Genomic DNA, 22,711 nt, shown 5'->3' on the forward strand with positions numbered 1-22,711 from the left:
ATAATGTGAATTATATAAATTACAGAATTAAAAATAAATATTGGATTTAAATTAATATAGCAAATTTTAAATTTAAGCATAATTAAATTATATAAATATAAATTATAAATAATAAAATATATTAAATAAATTACAAATATTATTAAAATAATTATGTATTATTAAAATATGTATAAATATACAATAAACATATATGAATATATTACATACTTAAATACATAGAATTGTTATCAAAATAATGATTATTCATATTTATTAATAAAATAAAAATGATTTAAAAACAATAATATAATTGTATCGATTATATTGTGTAAAATAAACTTAATATTAAATATTGGATTTAATTTAAGCATTAAATTATGTAAATATAACAATATAAATTATAAGTAATTAATAAAACATTAAATTATTCATCATATTATTAAAATAATTACACTCATATTCAAATGAATACGTTATTTAAATAATTATAAATAATAATATGTTTATTAATAATACAGAATGTTATTTTTATTTTAGATTTCTATTAATATAAATTTAATTGCATTTATTAAATATAATCATAATATAAAAATATTAGTGCTGTCAAACAATTAATCGCATCCAAAATAAAAGTTTTTGTTTGCATAATATATTTATGTGTACTGTGTTTATTTATTATGTATATATAAATACACACACATACAGTATATATTTTGGAAATATTTACATGTACCTGTATATGCATTTATATTATATATAAATATATTTAATATATAAACATAACATATTTTTCTTAAATATATGCATGTGTTTGTATTTACATATACATAATAAATTACACAGTACACACTCATATATTATGTAAACAAAAATTTATTTTTGGATGCGTTTAATCCTTTGACAGCACTAAAAAATATCTATAAAAAGTGGAATTAGTTTTATCGTTCAACCACTCATGGTCTCTCTGTGTGTGTGTGTGTGTGTGTGTTTACATTGCAGTTCCTGTTTGGAGTGGTGCAAATGTGGCAGGAGTCAATCTGCAGAAACTCAATCCAGATATCGGCACAGACACGGACAAAGAGAACTGGAAAGAAACACACAAAAAGGTCGTGGACAGGTACGCCAACAGGTTACTCTTGTAGAAAGGACAGTTAACCCAAAATAAATATATCATGCATTTTACCACCTGCAATTTATTAAACATTTGAAACAGTAGGCTACACTGACACATGACTTTACTATAGTGCTTGATTAATTCAGTGTGGTGTCTAGTTATCATAAACAGTTTAGAATTCTGTCTTGTCTATTCAATTTTGAGTTATTGTGCCAGAAGTACTAGCATGACTGTGTTCACTGCAGCGCCTACGAGGTGATCCGACTGAAAGGCTACACGAACTGGGCCATCGGTCTGAGTGTGGCCGACCTGACAGAGAGTCTCATGAAGAACCTCAGCCGAGTCCATCCCGTCTCCACCATGGTGAAGGTCAGTACAGGATCATTCTACACTACTGTTCACATGTTTGGGGTCAGTTACATTTCGTTCTTTAGGCAATTGATACTTTTGTTGCACTGAGTTGCTCAAAAGTGACAGTTGAGACATTTAGAATGTTACAAAAGATGTCCATTTCAAATAAATGCTGTTTTTTTCAACCTTCTATTCATCAAAGAATCCTGAAATAAAAAACATGTTTCATGACTTCCATAAAAATATGAAGCAGCAACAACTGTTTTCAACATTGATGATAATCAGAAATGTTTAATGAGCGGCGAATCAGCATATTAGAATGATTTCTGAAGATCATGTGACACTGAAGACTGGAGAAATGATGCTGATTGATCACAGGAATAAATTAGATTTGAAAATATATATTTACATAGAAAAGATATTTTATTTTATTATTATTGCTGTTTTAACCATATGTGACCCTGGAGCACAAAAGCAGTGTTAAGTCTCTGGGGTATATTTGTAGCAATAGACAAAAATACATTATATGGGGCAAAATTATTAATTTTTATTTTATGCCAAAAATCATTAGGATATTAAGTAAAGATCATGTTCCATGAAGATATTTTGTAAATTTCCTACTGTAAAATATATCAAAACTTAATTTTTTGATTAATAATATGCATGCTAAGAACTTCATTTGAACAACTTTAAAGATGATTTTCTCAATATTTAGATTTTTTTGCACCCTCAGATTCCAGAGTTGTTCTCAGACAAATATTGTCCTCCTAACAAACCATACATCAAGCAAAAATGATTTTCAGCTTTCAGATCATGTATAAATCTCAATTTCAAAAAATTGACACTTAAGACTGGTTTTGTGGTCCAGGGTCACATATATCAAATAAATGCATCATTGGTGAGCACGATACTTTTTCAAAAACATGAAAATCATATGTACATTTAAAAAATTTATATATCATGTTAAAATTTAAGAATAGACATGGACCATTATAGAAAATGATAGATCATTATAGTTCGTGATTGGGTGAACTATCCCTTTATATAGCGGTAATAGGTTTTTCAGTAAAGAGTAGCACAATCTTGAAATGCAACAATTCATAATTCACATTTACAACCCTGAATGAAGGAGAAAGTGTGAATGCACTGCATGTGTTTCAGGGTATGTATGGCATCGGTGACGAGGTGTACCTGAGCCTGCCGTGTGTGTTGAACAGCGCTGGAGTGGGCAGCGTGGTCAACATGACCCTGACCGCCGACGAGATTTCACAGCTGAAGAAGAGCGCAGACATGCTGTGGCACATCCAGAAAGACCTGAAAGACCTGGAACGCTAACTCACAACCAACCACTATGAATGTGTGATTACTGCGTAGACAGTTCACTGATTTTTATTGCTATTATTTTTAATATCCTAGATCTAAATTTATGAATGTACAGGAAAAGTTTACTCATAAAATGCAATTTGCTGAAAATGTACTTGCCCTCAGGCCATCTCAGATGTAGGTGAGTTTGTTTCTTCATCAGATTTGGAGAAATGTAGTATAACATCACTTGCTCACCAATGGATGTGAATGGGTGCCGTCAGAATGAGAGTCCAAACAGCTGATAAAAACATCACAGTAATCCAAAAGTAATCCGGTGATTATAAGTCTTAATGATGGATTTGTTTCTTACAAAGACACAGTTTTTCGCTTCTCAAGACATTAACTGATGGACTGGAGTGCTGTGGATTACTTGTGGATTATTGTGATGTTTTTATCAGCTGTTTGGACTCTCATTCTGACGGCACCCATTCACATCCATTGGTGAGCAAGTGACTGTGTGGTTGTTTTGTCCAAATCTGATGAAGAAACAAACTCATCTACATCTTGGTTGGCCTGAGGGTGAGTACAGTTTCAGCAAATGTTCATTTTTGGCTGAACTGTTTCTTTAAAATAATTATAGAAACACACGATTGTCAAATTAGCACTTTGTGTAAAAACAGATATTGGTGTCTGATGGTGAAATATAGCAAATATTATACATTAGAAAATCAAAAGTTTGGACACACTTGAACGAAATGATGATTTGTGATCTTAAAAACCTTTCGATCAAAAAATAGAAATTGTGCTGACATTTAAATTATCTTGCAAAAGAACTTTTTTGATTAAAATGTATTGGAGCAGATTTGTAAGGAAAAACAATCAAGTATTGCACTTCAAGTGTCTTAAAGCATCTCATGGTGCACCTCATGAGAGTCCAGAATGGTCATAATTGGAATCTAGACAAAGAAGAAATTTGTCATTTGTGTTCAGTTTTGATCAGTAAAAGTGAAAGAGATTCATGAAGAACTGCGTCCAAACGTTTGATTGACACTGTTACACTTCCACCTGACTGTAGGTTACAGGAACTAGTCAATGTACTCACTAAACGTTGAATGAAAGTGCAAAGTGTAAACCACATGCTAGCCATATATACAACTGTTGTGTAATATTTGCACGGAGCATTTATATAAGACTCTAAATGACCGTAAAGGACATAATCCATTTATTAAACAGGATCTTTGTCTGTAAAAATTTACATTAGTCTCACATTTGAAGTATTTACAAATACTTAAACAAGTCAGTCATGTATTATAACAGCATGTCACACAGGTTGCTGAATTTTCCTCGTGAGCACAAAGAGATGAAACAGTCTCCGCTCCTGTAGGTGGAGCTCTTGTGGAAAAAGTCCAAATTTGATTTTGAAGAATAAAAAGAGCAAAACAGACCAGTTGGCACGTAAAAGCGCAATAAAAAACAGTAACGACTTCATTCAGAAACAAGTGATTCCTTTCAGTTGTGGTTCGTTTGATCCGGCCATCTCATGGTCATTTAGGGGTTCAGTGGTCACTGTCGCCCCCTGCAGGGTGAGACGTTTGATGCAGTAACAAAAAACAGTGCCTGACTTGGTTTGGTAATCAGTCCCAGAAAAAAAAAAACACCTGAACTTCTTCACAGGTAAAGTATCAAAAATCTCATCTGTCGTCCAGCAAGACGCCGAACCAGAAGCACTATTATTACAAATATAAATATGAGCCGCTCATAGAAAACTAAAAGAAAGTACTAAACTGTTGACTGTTATACCATGTTGTTGCTCTCGCCGACTTTATCCGCTAACTAAAAGAGAAACAGAACAACAATATTGTAGTCAAGTAAGTGTCACCTACATAAGCAAAAAAATACCAAGCTAGTGACAAAATAGTCAGCAAACTGTGCTTAACTTACCCCACTGATACCAGGAAGGTTCAGTAAAGACCCAAGAATAGGCACCCGCCTTATAAAGCCAACCGCTACTGGGAAAAAGCCCCTGAAAACAGATGGATACCAAATTAAAATCAAGTAATATTAAAGCTAATACGCTACAAATAAGGTTGATACCTACCAAACTCTACCAATAACCAAATATAATGTCTTATATGAGCAGGCAGGTAGTTTCTATGCGGTGGAGGTTTTAAAATAGTGTTAAAAAAGTTTTGCAGTTATGCTGATGATACTAGTCAATGATTGCTACTCGTATCAGATAACAGCAGAAACTATAACATGACATGGTTATTTATAGGGAAACAGACTAGTAGCTGGTTTAGAGATTACCAACATACACGCTGTTTCGTGAACCTAAGTCAAGGCACAGAAAATATGATGATATGCAAGCTATGTTGATTCGTGTTTTATTACGAGTGCTTCGCTTTCTGTTTTTGCTCGCAAATCCTTCGGTTCCAGGTTCATTTGTTGTGATTTCAAGCTACTTGTGGATATGGCACAATTAATTTTGGGAATAAGTTGCATGTTGTTGCTTTAATGCAAAATAAAACCCATTTTGGTTAATGCAAAACCTCCCTACATCTACATCTTGGTTGGCCCGAGGGGAAGTACATTTTCAGCAAATGTTCATTTTTGGCTGAACTGTTTCTTTAAAATAATTATAGAAACACATGATTGTCAAATTAGCACTTTATGATGATATGGAAACTATGTTGATTCGTGTTTTATTACGAGTGCTTCGCTTTCTGTTTTTGCTTGCAAACCACCCCTAAACATCTTAGAAGGGTTTACAAAACAAAACAACTCACCGGAAAAGGAGAAAAAATCCATAGACTTCGAGGACGACGCCTATAATCGGCCATCCGATGAGCACCACGACAACACCTCCCAGAAAGAAACCGGTGGCTTTCATTTTATGCCGCTGGAAGAAGAACCTGAACGTCCGTTCCAGTCCGATGACAAACGAGAGACCGGCGACGAACAATATCTGCAAACACAAGAAGACTTTCAGGTTCAGGTTAATTTCCTAACACAAATCTGAACGGTCACGTCATATTCTGATCCATTCAAACAACTGTGTTTCTGTGTAAACGCAAACACTCACGTTTCCTATGGCCAAGAGCGCTTTATCAAAGAAAAGAACCATTCCGAAGAAGAGGAAAAACACGCCGAAGCCCGTCAGCCCCATCCCGATCTCTGTAAAAAAACACAGCAACAGCTTTTATCAGTGCTGCATTACAACCACAGGGAGGGGGGGCATGCAAATAAATCACATTTAGGGAGTTGTGGAGATTATGATTAAGTACTTCAGTGTTAGCAATGATATTACATTGCTTTTTCTTCTTTCTAATGATTTGGAGAATATTTTTTTAAAAGCCTGTCCCTTTTGATTAGCATATTCTATGGTTTTTGCATAGGACTCCACAGCACTTCAGAGAATATCATGATACAATCATATATATATATATATATAGATAGATAGATAGATAGATAGATAGATAGATGATATAGATAGATAGATAGATAGATATACAGGCAGACAGATAGATGGTTTGTATAGATATATAGATAGATAGATAGAGATTAGATTGATAAGATAGTTATTATTCTATACTATAGTTGAGATTTGATTGTACTATTAGAGGCCACGCCGTGTATCCTCCTCATTCATTTCCATTCATCACTTCCACACCATTTTCAGCTTTGAAGCAGTATTTTTAACATTTCTATCTAAACTAACAACATTGACGCAAGCAGAGATGCTGTAAAATGTACTTACTCTGTGAGTCGGTTAACGAAATCATGTTTGTGTTGTTTATTAGTTGGTTTACTGACTGATGTGTGAAACTGTTGTGTGTGTATGTGTGTGATCGATCGCCACGACACCGGAAACACGTAGATGTTTTAAACGTCTGAAATGACGCAGGGACGCGGTGCCAAAAAATCAGATACCGTTTATTATGATAATTATTTTTACTTTATTTTATTTAAAAGCTATTTTATTATTACTATTTCCTCTCGCAATTATTCTACTCCAACGCGAATACTTGCTAAGTTTGTTAGTTTGAATGAACCTAGTCGCTGGGAAATGTAGTTTTTAATAATATCCGCATACGTTCTGGTTTAGAGCCAAAAAACTACAAATCCCAGCAGGCGCAGCGGGAAGCAGGAAGGCTTGTGTATAGCTGGGAGACGTTCATTGAAGTATCACTAGTGCTGCTGGAAGTTCATTTAGACATTTATTATTCACAATGCTAACACCCGGATTACTGTGAAGCTGAAATAACTGCGTGACTGTTTTAATTTAGCCTTTGACAATGAATACGTTATTCGCGATCGCTTTGGTGTTTGCTGGTTGCTGCAGTAATGTTGTGTTTTTGGAACTTCTGGTTAGGTGAGTTTCATTTCTCTCATATATGATAGTTTTTTTCATATTTGAGTTGGTATTCACTGCATTTGAACTTCTTATGTGCTGCCATTTCTTGCTTCTTTGAATTCTGTATGTTACAGGGATTTCCCAGGATGTGGGAATATTGTCACATTTGCCCAGTTTGCCTTTATTGCACTGGAAGGCTTCATCTTTGAGACAAACTTTGGACGCAAAAAGCCACACATACCCCTCAGGTTAATAATTAGTTACATATTGTACTCTCATGCATGTATTTTAATTATATGTATAATGTAAATGTTATTGATTATAACAGGCGAATGATTTGACAGATTTCCATCATGTTACACATTCGTTCATTCATTCTTTTTTCAAAAAAATAAATGCATAATTATGCATTTTTACTCAAAACATCCTGTTTTTACTTGTTGAACGAGATAAAAGGCAGTGATCACCATTATTGATTATTATATTATTGCAGGTGAGAGTTGAACGCTGTGCTTTGTCACAGTGACAGGTGGATTGTGAGTCAACACACAGTTCAGACTGCTAATATCTTTGAAGTTTTCAGGGTGCATGCTGTGCACAGGTTACATACAGTCCGGGCCAAAAATATTGGCACCCTTGGTAAATATGATCAAAAAAGGCTGTGAAAATTCATCTGCATTGTTAATCCTTTTGGTCTTTTATTTAAAAAATTCACAAAAATGTATCCTTTCATTGGATGATAAGAATTTAAAACGGAGGGGAAATATCATGCATCACTCGTTGGTCAAAATTATTGGCACCCCTATGAATTCTTATGAGTAAAATATCTCTTAAGTATATTCCCATTCATATTCACAATTGAGTACTCCAGCATGATTATAAACATGAAATCATCCAGCTCTGGCTTCCTGTTTCACAGAAATATAAATTTGAGGGAAAACAAAGCCCAAGTTCCCTTAATCATCCATCACAATGAGAAAAACCAAAGAATATATTTCTGATGTGCAGCAAAAGATAATTGAGCTTCACAAATTGGTGAAGTGGCTTTAAGAAAAGAGCAGTGAAAATTCCCATTTCCACGATCAGGGCAATAATTAAGAATTTCCAACCAACAGAAAATGTTACAAAACTGCCTGGAAGAGGATGTGTGTCTATATTGTCCTGGTGTGCGGTGAGAAGGAGAGTTTGAGTAGCTAAAGACTCTCCAAGGGTATGTTATGGAGATTTGTGGAAGATGGCGTGTGTCTATATCGTCCTAATCTTTAAAAAATTGTCAAACAGAACCTACATCAACACATGTTGTTTAGGAGGGTTTCAAGAAAAATTCTCCTAGCTCATCCAAAAACAAACTCCAGCATATTCATTTATCAGCCATGACTGGAACTTTAAATGGTACTGGCTTCTATGATCAGATGAAACTAAAAAATGAGCTTTTTAGCAGCAAACACTCAGGATGGGTTTGGTGAAAACAGGGATAAAAAGTACCCCATGTGTACAATGAAATATACTGCTGTATTTTTGATGTTGTGGGCCTGTATCTCTGCTGGAGGTCCTGGACATCTTGTTTAGACACATGGCATCATGGATTCTATCAAATACCAACAGATAAAAAAATCAGTAAGAGACTGACTCTGTTAGAAATCTTATAATGGGCCATGTTTGGATCTTCCAACTGTACAATAACCCAAACCTCAAAAACAACACAGAAAGGGGTCACTGAGCACAAAACCAAGCTTCTGCTATAGCCATTCCAGTCCTCTGACCTGAACCCTACGGAAACTGAGAGGAGTGAACTGAAGAGGAGAAGCTGGGAATCTAAAGGGTCTGGAGTGATTCTGGATGAAGGAATGGTCTCTGATCTCTTGTCAGGTGTTCTCTAACCTCATCAGGCATTAATAGAGAACATTTAGAGCTGTTAAACTGGCAAATGGAGGTTTCAAAAAGTATTGAATAAAAGGGTGCCGTTAATTGTGGCCAATGTGTATTAGAGAAAAACATTTATTTCATAATGATATTTCCCCCCATTTTAAATTCTTATTATCCAATGAAAGGATACATTTTTGTGAATTTTTTAAATAAAAGACCAAAAAGATTAACAATGCAGATGAATTTTCACAGCCTTTTTTGATCATATTTACCAAGGGGGCCAATACTTTTGGCCACGACTGTATTTGCACAGAATATCAGATATGATAGCTGGAGCCCACTTGCTGAATGTGGTGTTGACTACAACAATAGCATACTATATGATGTTTCACAATTCACATACTCCGGAGGTAGTGTACACTGCACAGTGTGTGTTAAGCACTGCGCTAGTATTCCATTCCAAACATAGTCGTGCAGTTTTGAAGCTCGACAAGATGACTTATGTTATCCACAAAATAGTTTATTTTGCATTGCAATTTATATGTTTAATTAACATGTACAGTTTGCAGAACTTCTTTGAATTAATATATTTATGTGATGTAGACCCTGAGAATTTAAGTGAATAACTTTATTCTAATTTTAAGTTAATAATTACCTAATTAAATAATTAAATTAAATAATAACTTAATTATTGAGTCAGTAATTTAACAAAATATCTGCATGTCATTTAATGGTTTTATTTAGATTTTTTTAATTTTAAAATAATTTGATTTAATTAATAATTTGCTTTAACAACTTGATATGATATATATAAACAAGATTATTCTATTAAATACAATGGGATGCACCAGTTATGTCAAAAGTAATCAAAAAGTAGTCAGATTATATTTACATAAAAAGCGTAATGTAGTAGATTGCATTACTAATTACAATTTTTGTCATGTAATTTGAAATCAGTCAATCAGTACTTTACTAAGCATTGCTCATATACATGCATTACATTATTTAAATTCAGTACTGTTTTCCCTCCTGAGAATTTCACAAGTTTTGATGCGTTTCCTCTTTGCAGTAACTATGTGATCATGGTGACCATGTTCTTTACCGTCAGCGTGATCAATAACTACGCCCTGAACTTTAACATCGCTATGCCTCTGCACATGATCTTCAGATCGGTGCGTATCATTTATTTCACTCATTCATTGCTTTAAAATCCGTGCCTTATCGATCTCTGTAACTTCTCGTTTTGATCACAGGGATCTTTAATCGCAAACATGATCCTCGGTATTATCCTCTTGAAGAAAAGGTAGGCTGAAGATCATGCACAAATCATTGCTTTATTTTGCATATTATTCAGTCACGTTATCACTTGCAGATATTCGGCGAGTAAATATCTTTCCATCGTGCTGGTGTCTGTGGGCATCTTCATCTGCACTATTATGTCGGCCAAACAAGTGGTGGGTCACTCCAGTAGATGTTTTGTATTAACAGACATAATGTACTTGCATTTCAGTGCTTTATTTCACATTTATCTGCACCTAATACATCAGGTTTGATCTTTGTGTAGAATGTTGAGAAAGGGGCCACAGAGGAAGACAGTTTTTATGCCTTCATGCATTGGCTTCTGGGTAATATTCTCCACATTCACACTCAGGCAATGCTTGCTGCATACTGTGTTAAATATAATACCATTTAAAAATTTAATTAGTGTGTGAAATGGCATTAATAACAATAAGCATTTATTATTATTTATGGTTGCATGCCGCATTGTGTAGTGTATATTTCTCTTTTTATCAAATAAATGTTCTTTGATGAGCATGAGAGACTCAAACTTCAACCTCAAACTTTTGAAAAGTAGTGTACTTATTGCAAACTGCTAAGTTAGTATCAGTAGTGTGTTAATATGCAGTTCTGAAGACATTTACGTATGTGTGGTTAGTTGTTCTGCATCATATTTGATTGCATTAATGCTGTTGTGTTTCAGGTATCGCCATGCTGACGTTCGCCTTGCTGATGTCTGCAAGAATGGGCATTTTCCAGGAAACTCTGTACAAGAAGTATGGCAAACACTCCAAGGAGGCTCTGTTTTACAATGTGAGTCCCTAACTATTCATACAGTGGCGTGCGAAAGTTTGGGAACCCCTTGCAGAATCTGTGACAATGTGAATAATTTAAAAAAATAAGAGAGATCATACAAAATGCATGCTATTTTTAATTTAGTTCTGTCCTGAGTAAGATATTTTACATAAAAGATGTTTACATTTAGTCTACAAGACAAAAGAAAAATAGCTGAAATTATTAAAATAACCCCATTCAAAAGTTTGTGAACCCTTGGTCCTTAATACTGTGTGTGGTTACCTAATGATCCATGACTGTTTTCTGTTTTGTGATGGTTGTGCATGAGTCCCTTGTTTGTTCTGAACAGTTAAACTGAGCTCTGTTCTTCAGAAAAATCATCAGCTCCTGCAGATTCTTCAGTTTTCCAGCATCTTTTGCATATTTGAACCCTTTCCAGCAGTGACTGTATGATTTTGAGATCCATCTTTTCACACTGAGGACAATTGAGGGACTCAAAGACAGTTTTTAAAAAAGGTTGAAACATTCACGGATGCTCCAGAAGGAAACAAGAAGCATTAAGAGCAGGGGGGTGAAAACTTTTGGAATTTGAAGATCAAGGTAAATTGTACTTAATTTGTCTTCCGGGAAACATGCAAGTATGTTCTGTTGCTTCCGAAGGACAGTACTAAATGGAAAAACAATTATATTTCTACAAAATAAGAAAAATTTGGATGACATCTTCCTGTTCAAAAGTTTTCACACCCCCAGCTCTTAATGCATCGTGTTTCCTTCTGGAGCATCAGTGAATATTTGAACCTTTTTTAATAGTTGTGTTTGAGTCCCTCAATTGTCCTTAGTTTCGATTGAGCGGTCAATCTGTTTTAAATTCGTTTATTTGGTTGGTTGTAATATTAGAAAGATGCCGGAAAACTGAAGAATCTGCAGGAGCTGATGATTTTTCTGGAGAACAGAGCTCAGTTTAACTGTTCAGAACAAACAAGGGACTCATGCACAACCATCACAAAACAGAAAGACAGTCGTGGATCATCAGGTAACCACACACAGTATTAAGAACCAAGGGTTCACAAACTTTTGAACGGGGTCATTTTAATGAATTCAGCTATTTTTTTTCTTGTGGACTTAAGCAAAATATCTTACTCAGGACAGTACTAAATAAAAAATAACATGCATTTTGTATGATCTCTCTTATTTTGTTTTCAATCACATTTTCACAGATTCTGCAAGGGGTTCCCAAACTTTTGCATGCTACTGTATGATGCTGTATTCAAGTGTGCAACATTGGGATTGAGTGGGATTTTTCTGCCTTGTTTCAGCACTTTCTGCCATTACCGGGATTCCTCCTGCTATCAACAGACATCTACAGACATGCTGTGCTCTTCAGCCAGAGCTGTGAGTCCCATTCTGTTGGGGCTAGTACAGTAAATTATCCAGCACCGCTCAAATGTTTGGGGGCGGTAAGATTTTAAAATGTTCTTTAAAGAATGCTCACCAAAGCTGCGTTTATTTGATCAGAAATACGGTAAAAACAAGAGTATTCTGAAATATTATTACAATTTAAAACAGCTAACATTTTAATAAGCAATTGGAACTCTTTTCTTTATTTTTTATTCCATGTCAGAAATGGGCTTCCATAATACATATTTAAAATATAATTGTGATGCGCAGCTGTATTTTCAGCATCATTACTCCAGTCTTCAGTGTCACATGATCTTTCAGAAATCATTCTAATATGCCGATTTGCTGCTCAAGAAACATTTCTGATTATCATCAATGTTGAAAACAGTCGTGCTGCTTAAAAATTTTGTGGAAACATGTTACAGATCATTTGATGAATACAAAGTTCAAAAGAGCAGGAAATCTTTCTGATCACTTCTGATCAATTTAATGCAACCGTAATGAATGAAAGAGCTGATTTCTTTCAGAACCCCAAATGTTTGAATGGTGTATGTGTGCCCTAAAAAGTCTTACTTTGTTTGGCTTTTTTGTTTGAAATGACCAACCCGTGACTTTCTCTCAAAGCTCCAGTAGAAGTGCCTGTGATTGGTCTGTCTGTGCCTGTCATGTGGCTATACCTACTGATGAACGTCGTCACCCAGTATCCTTTCATATTTGTCATTTTCTTTATAGGCTTTTATTGGACAGAACTGTAGAAAGCCATGCTGAGAAATCTGTCTTCAGTCATTATGTTTTATTGGATATTTTATCCTTAGCCTGATATTTCAGATATGTGTGCATCCGCGGCGTGTTCATTCTGACCACAGAGTGTGCGTCGCTCACGGTTACACTGGTGGTGACGCTTCGCAAATTCCTGAGTCTCATTATTTCCATCCTGTACTTCCATAATCCCTTCACAGCCTGGCACTGGGTCGGCACGGCCGTGGTGTTCCTGGGAACGCTGCTCTACACGGAAGTCTGGTCCAGCGTTCGTGCGGCAATAAAAGGAGAGAAAGTTGACAAGAAGGCAGAGTAAATTATGGAAGCCCTTTTCCATATTACACCATGTAATAAAACTAAAAAAAAAAAGGTAATTGCGACTTTTTATCGCACAGTTCTGAGTTTATATCTTGCAATTCTGACAAAAGTCTAAACGTCAGAATTTTGAGTCTTGCAGTTCTGACAAAAGTATATTAGTAAGTTTTTTTAGATATTTATGTTTTTAAAAAAATTGTGAGATAAAAAGTGATGCTTTTCTTATTCCATGGTGGAAACAAGCTTCCATAGTGAGTTGTAATTGTAAACTGTAATACCTCTTTAGCTTCGTATGAGTGTGTTTTGTCAGTGTGTGTCCCATCACTATTAATTTTTAAGTTATTCACTGTAAACGTATGAGTGCTTGAGGTACATTTGGGCCAATTTTATGAGCTGTTTTTGAGCTGGGTGTGAGTGTAAGTTCGAGTGTTTATCTGTAAGCTTTCACAATCCACGACCTGTTTTCAGTATCTACATCTGTTTTTGCAGAAATAGACACTCATTTTGTCCCTGGCATTATATTTACTTCAAGTATTTATTTCTTTTCCATTTTTAAACACAGCCGTTTTTAGTAAGTCAGTAAATATACTGGCCCACTTACATGTGTCTTTGTTCGGGTGAAATAATAAAGACTATGAAAGATAATGCATAGGCATTTTAAGTTGTAGTCATCTATAATATTTGACATTTTGTAGTCGCCACCCACTTGCGCCGCAGGCGGGTGAGTATCAGAGTAAGCTAAAGCGATACTGTAGAAAACATGCCTGCCAATACTGTAGAAAATGTCTACAGATGTTATGTTCATGATGCTAGAATTTGTAATTTGGCATTGATTTGTCTAAGAAACTTTGTTTATCAGCTAACACAAACTGAGACCTCATAAAGTGGAGGAAATCATTTATTTCGTGCAATTCTTTGAATCTGGTCTCTTTATGATGTTTATGATTTAGAATGTATGTAAAACTGACATCTTAAAGATGTCTATCAGATGTTTGCACACAGCAGATGCTTTCCAGATGAAGAGATCTTTAACAGACGTCTTGCAGACGCACGTGTGCTATCTGGGCACAGTTCATAATTTCTAAGATGAATCTGTTTTTCTATATGTAATATTAATTGTATGCTCTTTAGTGGCTTTTAAAGTATTAAGTATGAACTTCTTCAGCTTCATTATATTGATCAGTGGATAACATCCAGGGTAATGTTTGTCACTCGTGTAGAATTCATAAACTCACACAGTACAAAAATTCATCATGGTAACCATATTTTACCACATTAAGTCATTATAATTTAATGAGATTGTGGTTAAAAAGAAAAAAAGTAAGCTTTACATTTTTAGGCAGAACAATGTTAATGTTTTGAATAATAATTACATCATGTATTATTAATATATCACATTAGCCACGCCCCCAGACATATACAGGTGGTATTGTGAAACAGCACAGAATGTCAACTTTAAGTACTTATAAACTTGCTCCTAGATGTATTAATGATGTTAGATGCTCCTAGATTTATTAAATAACATTAATTTCTAATTGTGAACATGTATTAGCTGACAACCATATTTTCCACCAAAATACACTAGTTGCTGTAAGTAATGTGAAGTTAATAATAATTAATGAGAGTAAGCTTTGCATTTTTTAATGCAGAAATTTGTTTTCCAACATTTTTAATAAAAATTTATATTAATCGTGTATTATTAATATATCATATTAGACACCCCCCCAAATATTTAACATCTTGAAAAAGCACAAAATGTCCCTTTCAAGTTCACTCAAATGTAAACAAAGTGTGTATGCTCCCAGATATATTAACAAATAACATTTATTGCTAATTATAAACGTTTATTAGCTGACAAAAATGAAGGACTGGCTCTTGGGAGGCTTAAATCAAGTGAAACTCCTCCGGGTGTGAGAGTGGGAACACATGCTCTCGGGTGTTAGATGTCGAAGCCCATACTGAACATCCCAGTCCTTCAGATAAAACAATTTCAGTGTTTTATTGACAATAATTATCGTGATAAACTGCAGAGATGTGGGGCAGTGGCAGCTCACGCCACGTTTCCTTCGACCCGGCCGATGAGGAGGGGGTTGCATTTGAGTACGTGTGCTAGTTAACATTAAACTTATGAAAAAGTGTTTTCAGTTTCCTTTATTAAGTAATTTCAACTATATCGTCTATGTCCTTCATGCAAAACTTGCGGATGCACGCTTAACAACTGTTACATGTTTGCACTGCAAGAGCTTCAGTGATTCGGTTTTGAATCTGTTTAACTAGAAATATAGTGTAAATTCAAGAAATGCATCGTTTGTGGAGATTTTAGGGCTTCTGAACTAAATGTCCTGCAGGGCATGTAGCTTATATATAGCCTACAGTTCATAAAAGTCGACCCTACTGCATACTAAACATACTACACATAGACATGAGTGGTAAACTTTCAGATTTCCTGTTTAGACATTGCTTTCAAAACCAACTAATATTAATGACAGTATAGCTCCACACCAACCTCATAGCACTAAAACTACTTTTGCTTTTAATAAAACATGGTACTGCCAGATTTATGGACTTTGGACCATAGTAGAAGAAGGGACACTGTATATCAATGCTGTTTCTGATCTGACACTGAACAGCTTTGAGAGTAAGTGATTGATCGCATGAAGGTGCCTCCACCTGTGGATGATCACAAGCTACGACCAAATCCTTCTGAGGACTCCTCGATCTCCATTTCTGCTCCCATCCCATCTGTCCTGGAGGAGTCTGCTGTGTCATTCAAATCAGCTTCTTTTGTGGTTTTGCCTAAAGAAAATGAAATAAAATTCCACTGTAGAACCTCAGGTTGAGGAACCTGTTGCACCTTCATTTATTGACCAAGTCGAGGTCTTTCCACCACAAACACATGTTGGTAAGTTCATCATTTGGTGCATTATTCTTACTAAAGTCTCTTTGGTTAATTTTTGACTGATTGACCTGCAAAGTCTCCATTTGTACCTCAGGGTTTTGTGCAAATGCTTGATGAACTCCACCGTGAATTCACGGAAGTTGCAGATTGTTTCTGTGAACTTTTCTGTAAACAGCGCAGCTCTATATGTAAAGTTAGATATTGCATAACTTTGCCTGCATACATACAGAGCATTCATGTGCATACATACACATATATGTGACCCTGGACCACAAAACCAGTCTTAAGTGTCAGTTTTCGAAATTGAGATTTATACCTCATATGAAATCTGAATAAATAATCTTTCCATTAATGTATGGTTTATTAGGATCAGACAATATTTGGGTCTGAGGGTGCAAAAAAAATCTAAATATTGAGAAAATCACCTTTAAAGTGGTCCAGAGGAAGTCCTTAGCCATGCATATTACTAATCACAAATGAAGTTTTGATATACAAAATATCTTCATTGAACATGATCTTAACTTAATATCCTAATGATTATTGGCATAAAAGAAAAATCTATAATTTTGCCCCATACAATGTATTTTTGGCTATTGCTACAAACATACCTGTGCATCGTGATTTTTAAAATAATATGTATTGTAAAAACTAATATTTAATTATTTAAAAAAAATGGAAGATGTATGGATAGATTTTTTTTTGCAATCTATAACATGGATTTAGAAAATAGGTTGAATTTTCATTTCATGTTGACTTTAACATCTCAGGAACTTGATTGTGATTCATAAATCAATGGAAGATCTTCCTTTATGCTCAGATATGGCATTTCTTCTTTTTAGTGGATGAGGAAAACTCAGAAAGCAGATCAGAGAAGATTCCAGAAGCTCCTAAAGGAGGAGATGAAGATGGCAGAGCGTTACATTCTATGCTGGTGTCATACTATGAAAATACTAAAAATTAATATAAAAAACACATTTGAAAACAAACAAACACTAGGAAAAAATAACAAAAACACACAACAAAATTACTAAAACTTTAACTCAAATTAAAAAATAAATAAATTTTGAATGGAAAATATAAAACAGAGTAATAGAAATTGTAATATAAAACTTTAACTTTATCATGTGCAAAGTAACATGTTTCCTAACATTTTCTCTGGATCCACCTCTTAATGTATTTGCATGTGTTGGATTTGCATATTGCGAATGTCCAGATATTAAACATGCATGACTTTAAATGGTAGTGTTTTGCTGCTTTACTCCACTGTCGCTTATTTCCGTTCCCTTTCTCCTTTCTCCCGTTCTCTTGATCTGCTCCTGTGTTTCAGTGGATGGAGAGGAAGGTAAGATGCTGATGCTTCACTTGCTCGTTCACTTTTTCAAGAGAAATTTTGATCATTTCTATTAAGTACGTGAGGGAATGCTTTAATTTGTATTAATCTATGACACACATGCAGCCTTTGATGTAAATTTAATTGACTCATCATTTGACTCTATTTGTATATTTATATTAAAAAATAAACGTGCTATTAAACTTTCTTTCCTGTAGTGTTCATTTAATTTCTATGGAAGATTATCATGCTGATGCTTTCATGTTTTTTTCTTCCCATCAGGCTCAGAAGCTGGAGAAGAAGGAGAAAGATCTGGAAAATCAGGATGCTTTGTTTCGGGAGCAGATCGCCAAGATGCAAGAAAAGGCAAAATCTTTAATCTTTCCTTTCATATGCTCCCTGTACTTTTTTTCAGAGTGATATCACACACTATATAGACATTTAAAAATAATAATAATAACAAAAACAAACAAATTTAATAAAATTAAAATATGCAAAATAAAAGAGAATTCAAAATATTAACAAAATCTATAGTAGTTTCTTTTTGATGCTAAAATAACACTGATGCAGTATATTGACTGTCTCATTGTTGTGCAGATGGCTCAGTTCACAAAAGCTACTGCTGAAAATTACAAAAAAAGGCATAATGGACGCACACAACCGCTTCAGGTGAGTGTGCAAGATCAATAAATCAGTGTTTAGTTTTTCAAATGACATTTATCTCGTTTCTCACTCTCTCCAGGCGATACCAAATCAAGCCAGTGTGTTCAGATTTGCAGAGTCAGTACTGAAGTGTTACGCTGCGAATAAAGGTCAAACAATGAGCTGTTTTCAACATTGCATCACTGTACATTCAGTGTGTGGACCGCGCCAAAACAGGTAAACCAGGTAACTGTTTATACTATACAGCAAATTGTGCCAGTCAAACTTTTTCTGTGAAGAAATTTCACCCCTACAGAAAAAGAAAAGAAATTTTACACATTTCATGCATTTTCTGGAATATGAGCCATTATTGGACAACAGTGGTGAAACACTTCCACTAATTTCAGACTCTTGTAACTGTGAACTCCTAACCTTAATGTTTTCAGGTGCTATTGAGTGCTTTGTTTCTGTGCGCAGACGTAGTGACTTCTTCTGTGTTCCTTTTTGTTTTAGAATAGTGCATGACCAAAACGTATGGATATTTCCAGTTAATGTGATTTGAATCCAAGCTCTGCTGCTAAAAGCCATTCAAATGTGGCCAAAGCAAAATGGGTATTTAAAGAATAATTTCCATTTTCAAAAATAAAAATTTGCTGAAAATGTACTTACCTTCAGGTCATCCAAGATGTAGATGAGTTTGTTTCTTCATCAGATTTGGAGAAATGTAGCATTGCGTCACTTGCTCACCAATGGATGTGAATGGGTGCCGTCAGAATGAGAGTCCAAACAGCTGATAAAAACATCACAATAATCCACAAGTAATGCACACGACTTCAGTACATCAGTTAGTCTTGATAACAGAAAAGATGTGTGTTTGTAAGAAACGAATCCATCATTAAGATGTTTTTAACTTCAAATGTTCCTCTATCGATAATATTGCTTTCTCCAGTGAAAAAAAAAACATCTCATCTGAATCAGGAGAGAAATATGCTCAGATCAAGCACCGTTTACAAGCAAAAACAGATAAAAAAAAAAACCCAGCTACAAACAAGTATGTCAGTGGATTTTGATGTGAGAGGACAACAGGAGATGGTATTTTGTCCAGAAGGTTTAAAGTTAAAATGTCTTAATGATGGATTTGTTTCTTACAAACATGCAGCTTTTCTCTTCTTAAGACAATAACTGATGGACTGGAGTGCTGTGGATTATTGTGATGTTTTTATCAGCTGTTTGGACTCTCATTCTGACGGCACCCATTCACTGCAGAGCATCCATTGATAAGCAAGTGGTGGATGGGTGAAATGATGGATATGTTTAAGTAGGTTCTTTGTTGTGCAACTTTAAATCAGATGTTTCCACTAGATGGCGCTGTCGCCTACAATCTGTGGCCAGATATTGAACATTAGTCTATTATTCTTGATGTCTTGTGGAACCACACTGGTCTAGAAGGTTAAAAGGACAACCAACCCTCTCAGTACTGCCATTTTCCCAAGCCTTGGATCAGCAGAATGACAATAAGTTCAGTATGAAACAAACATGAGCAGTTTTAAAATGTTTTATTTAATATATTATCTATAGCTGATGCATTTGAATCTATAGCCTGTGTCTGGTTTATTATTTTATTGATCCCCTATAGGGGGCTGTAGTTCTATCAGTGCAGTATTGTATTGTATGAGAGAGTGAAATGAATAAGAAGTCATGTTCACCTCTTATAATCGTGTACCAGCATGAACACACAGCACAGATACAGCACTGCAGTTCATGCTAATTTCCCATCTCTTGCACTCTCTGCCTTAACCCTCTATTGCATGCGATATGAAAGCATGTCTGATTAAATACTCCTAGATAAAACGGCTGTAATTATTGAAATCAACATCAATTGCCTCCTGGCTTAATGTTTTATTAAAATGTTACTTAATGGTAGTGATTCAGCCCATCATCAATTACTCAACCTCATGATGTTTCAGAACCTTAAGTATGTAAGAACACAAATGTATACAATTTTATGTATATGTCACTCTTTTACATGCATTTACAGTCAATTTCATGCATCAAAAACTTGATTTGAGTAGTTATTTGCTTAAAAAGTCTTTCCTTTAAGCGAGCTGATGGTTGAATGAAGTGAGTTGAACTCGAGAAAAGGATCATATTAAAACTTATATTTATATTATTAGGATTATAAGTATTATTTATATTATAAATTAGTATATAGGATAAAAATAAGCTTTTGTCATTTTTCATTTTCATTATATAAGAAAAAAGCAACCAGAATATTTGTCTTTGTAAGTGTTAAAGAAGAAATTTAGTTTTAAGAAATGAATTATAAAATAAATAATTGATAACTGAAATAATTTAGTTTTATGTTTAATATTGAATTAATACTAAAACTGACAAAACTGAAAATAAATTAAACCAAATAGAAAAAAAAACCTGTTAAAGATGACAGAATCACATTACAAAATTACCAAACTTAAATTAAAATAAAAGCTAAAAAATATGAAAATGAAAAAGATAATTCAAAATATTTATAAAAATTATTACAGTATATAAATAGCATATGGCATAAAAGACATAAAACAATATGGCAATGATTTTAGGGTGAACTATCCCTATAATTTTTTGTTGAAATGGTAGATATTTAATAATGTAAACGATCTATATTATAATATTTGCCAGCTACAGTATTCTCTATAGTAGCCGTATTCATTTCATTCCACAGTTACACAATGTTGCTTCGGGGCAGAAGCATTTAAGCAATCATAACATACAAATAATTTATAAGATTGTACATTTTTAAAATGAAGTTTACTCATGAACAAATGTGAGCCATATTCTCTGCTTTTCTCCACAGCTTGTCTCACTCCTCAAGATGTTTTTAAAGACTGCTAAGATGCAGTGTGACCAAGAAAAAGCTTATAATCGGCTTAAATTTAAATTGTTTACAAGCATTAAGTGACCTGAGACCACAACATCCTCGCAGAACTTATGAGAGTGAAGTGTGACGAAAGGTCACCGCGGCATATTGAGCGACCGGTTTAGTGCCGTCACTTGGAACAAGGCAGAGCCGTGAATCGACCAGAATTTTACACCACCATGAAACCAGCTTCAGATGTCTGCCGAGGGCATTTCAAATCAAACATATGATTTCATCCTAGCAAATAACAGGACTCGGTAGGAGTGAGCCGTTGACGCCGCAGAACGCTGGCTTGATATTGCTTTTGTAGAGGATGTTGAGGACAAGACAGAGTTGGCCATGTTTGGATGCACATCAGTTCTCAAAACTGTCAGTTTAATGTACAGTATAAGAGCTTTCAATAGATTCTAAATTGCATAATTAATGGCATATCGACACCATCTCTCTGGCTGTGTTGTTTACTCACAAACAGCTCATTTAAGTGCACTTAACCTGTCATCCTGGCTGATGTACGAGCATTTCAAAGCCTTTGTGCTCCTTCTCCTGTGGTTCATGCACCTCTCTCCAGCACCATGTTTTTTTGTTAATTGCATGTCGTTGTATGAGTAACCAGTTAGTTGTAAGTTACTAAGTCTTGCACAGCTTAAGTACACCGTTCATTTTGAGTAGGACATAATAAAAGCTGAATGAATCAAAAAATAGCTCCAAACTATGGAGTGAGTGATTCATTATAACAATTCTAATGGAGTCCCTTTGACTGAATCATTTAAAAGATCCAGTTCGTAAGAGTCATTTGTTCATGAATCAGGTTTTGTTTTATCACATTTATCTTTCTATAGCTTCATCCCAGTGTTGTTATTAACTAAAACTAAAATTATTAAAAGTCATGTGCATTAACTGAAATAAAATATAAATATTAGACGAAAAATTACAAAATTACACACACACACACACACACACACACACACATATATATATATATATATATATTAGATGAAAAATTAACTAAAAAAAAAACTAAAAATTAGAAATGTTGCTAAAAAATAGTTTGAAGTAATACAATTATAATATCTATCTATCTATCTTTATATTTATATATGTTTCTGTATATATGTTTATTATAGTTATAATATCTATCTATCTATCTATATATATAATATATATACATTTAAATAAAAAATAAAAAAATAAAACAAATTGCTAAACTAAAATTGAAACATGAGGATTAATAGAAATGTGTGTCATCAGTGTATTGTTTTTGTATTAAGCTTGTGAATTAACTAAAACAGTTCATTTGCTGAGTAAAAAATTTAACTGCTTCCTGATTTGTGAATCATTCTAATTTTGATTTGGCTTGGCATTGGTTCATTTCATTCTTGACAATACAAAATAATTCCCACTGAACATGA

The 22,711-nt window shown here is 34.4% G+C and overlaps 3 protein-coding genes across 4 annotated transcripts in view; 2 read left to right on the forward strand and 1 right to left on the reverse strand.

Moving 5' to 3' along the window:
* LOC109099139 (lactate dehydrogenase Bb) overlaps positions 1-2,980 on the forward strand; it is a 7,342-nt gene extending 4,362 nt beyond the window's left edge. The window contains exons 6-8 of one of the 2 annotated variants that reach the window (XM_042715014.1): positions 982-1,099; positions 1,342-1,465; positions 2,609-2,980. In XM_042715014.1, the coding sequence (XP_042570948.1) occupies positions 982-1,099; positions 1,342-1,465; positions 2,609-2,782 (416 nt within the window). In that variant the 3' untranslated portion in view covers positions 2,783-2,980. The remainder of the gene's footprint in view (positions 1-981; positions 1,100-1,341; positions 1,466-2,608) is intronic. The other variant, XM_042715015.1, reaches the window with a different exon arrangement.
* Positions 2,981-3,951: 971 nt separating this feature from the next.
* On the reverse strand, positions 3,952-6,732 carry LOC109099409 (vesicle transport protein GOT1B-like). The gene is made up of 5 exons (XM_019112929.2): positions 6,510-6,732; positions 5,835-5,926; positions 5,539-5,717; positions 4,694-4,775; positions 3,952-4,585 (listed from the first exon to the last, which is right to left on the reverse strand). Exons 1-5 carry the CDS (start codon positions 6,532-6,534, stop codon positions 4,547-4,549), a joined length of 417 nt encoding a protein of 138 aa, XP_018968474.1. The 5' UTR covers positions 6,535-6,732; the 3' UTR covers positions 3,952-4,546.
* Positions 6,733-6,894: 162 nt separating this feature from the next.
* On the forward strand, positions 6,895-13,651 carry LOC109099407 (UDP-xylose and UDP-N-acetylglucosamine transporter). Its single transcript, XM_019112927.2, has 10 exons — positions 6,895-7,124; positions 7,241-7,354; positions 10,042-10,144; positions 10,226-10,275; positions 10,345-10,426; positions 10,537-10,597; positions 10,954-11,063; positions 12,362-12,437; positions 13,068-13,143; positions 13,272-13,651. The coding sequence occupies exons 1-10, from the start codon at positions 7,048-7,050 to the stop codon at positions 13,516-13,518; spliced, it is 996 nt and encodes a 331-aa protein (XP_018968472.1). The 5' UTR covers positions 6,895-7,047; the 3' UTR covers positions 13,519-13,651.
* The last annotated feature ends 9,060 nt before the right edge of the window (positions 13,652-22,711 follow it).

The sequence above is a fragment of the Cyprinus carpio genome, chromosome A25, assembly GCF_018340385.1.
Source record: "Cyprinus carpio isolate SPL01 chromosome A25, ASM1834038v1, whole genome shotgun sequence".
Lineage (NCBI taxonomy): Eukaryota > Metazoa > Chordata > Actinopteri > Cypriniformes > Cyprinidae > Cyprinus > Cyprinus carpio.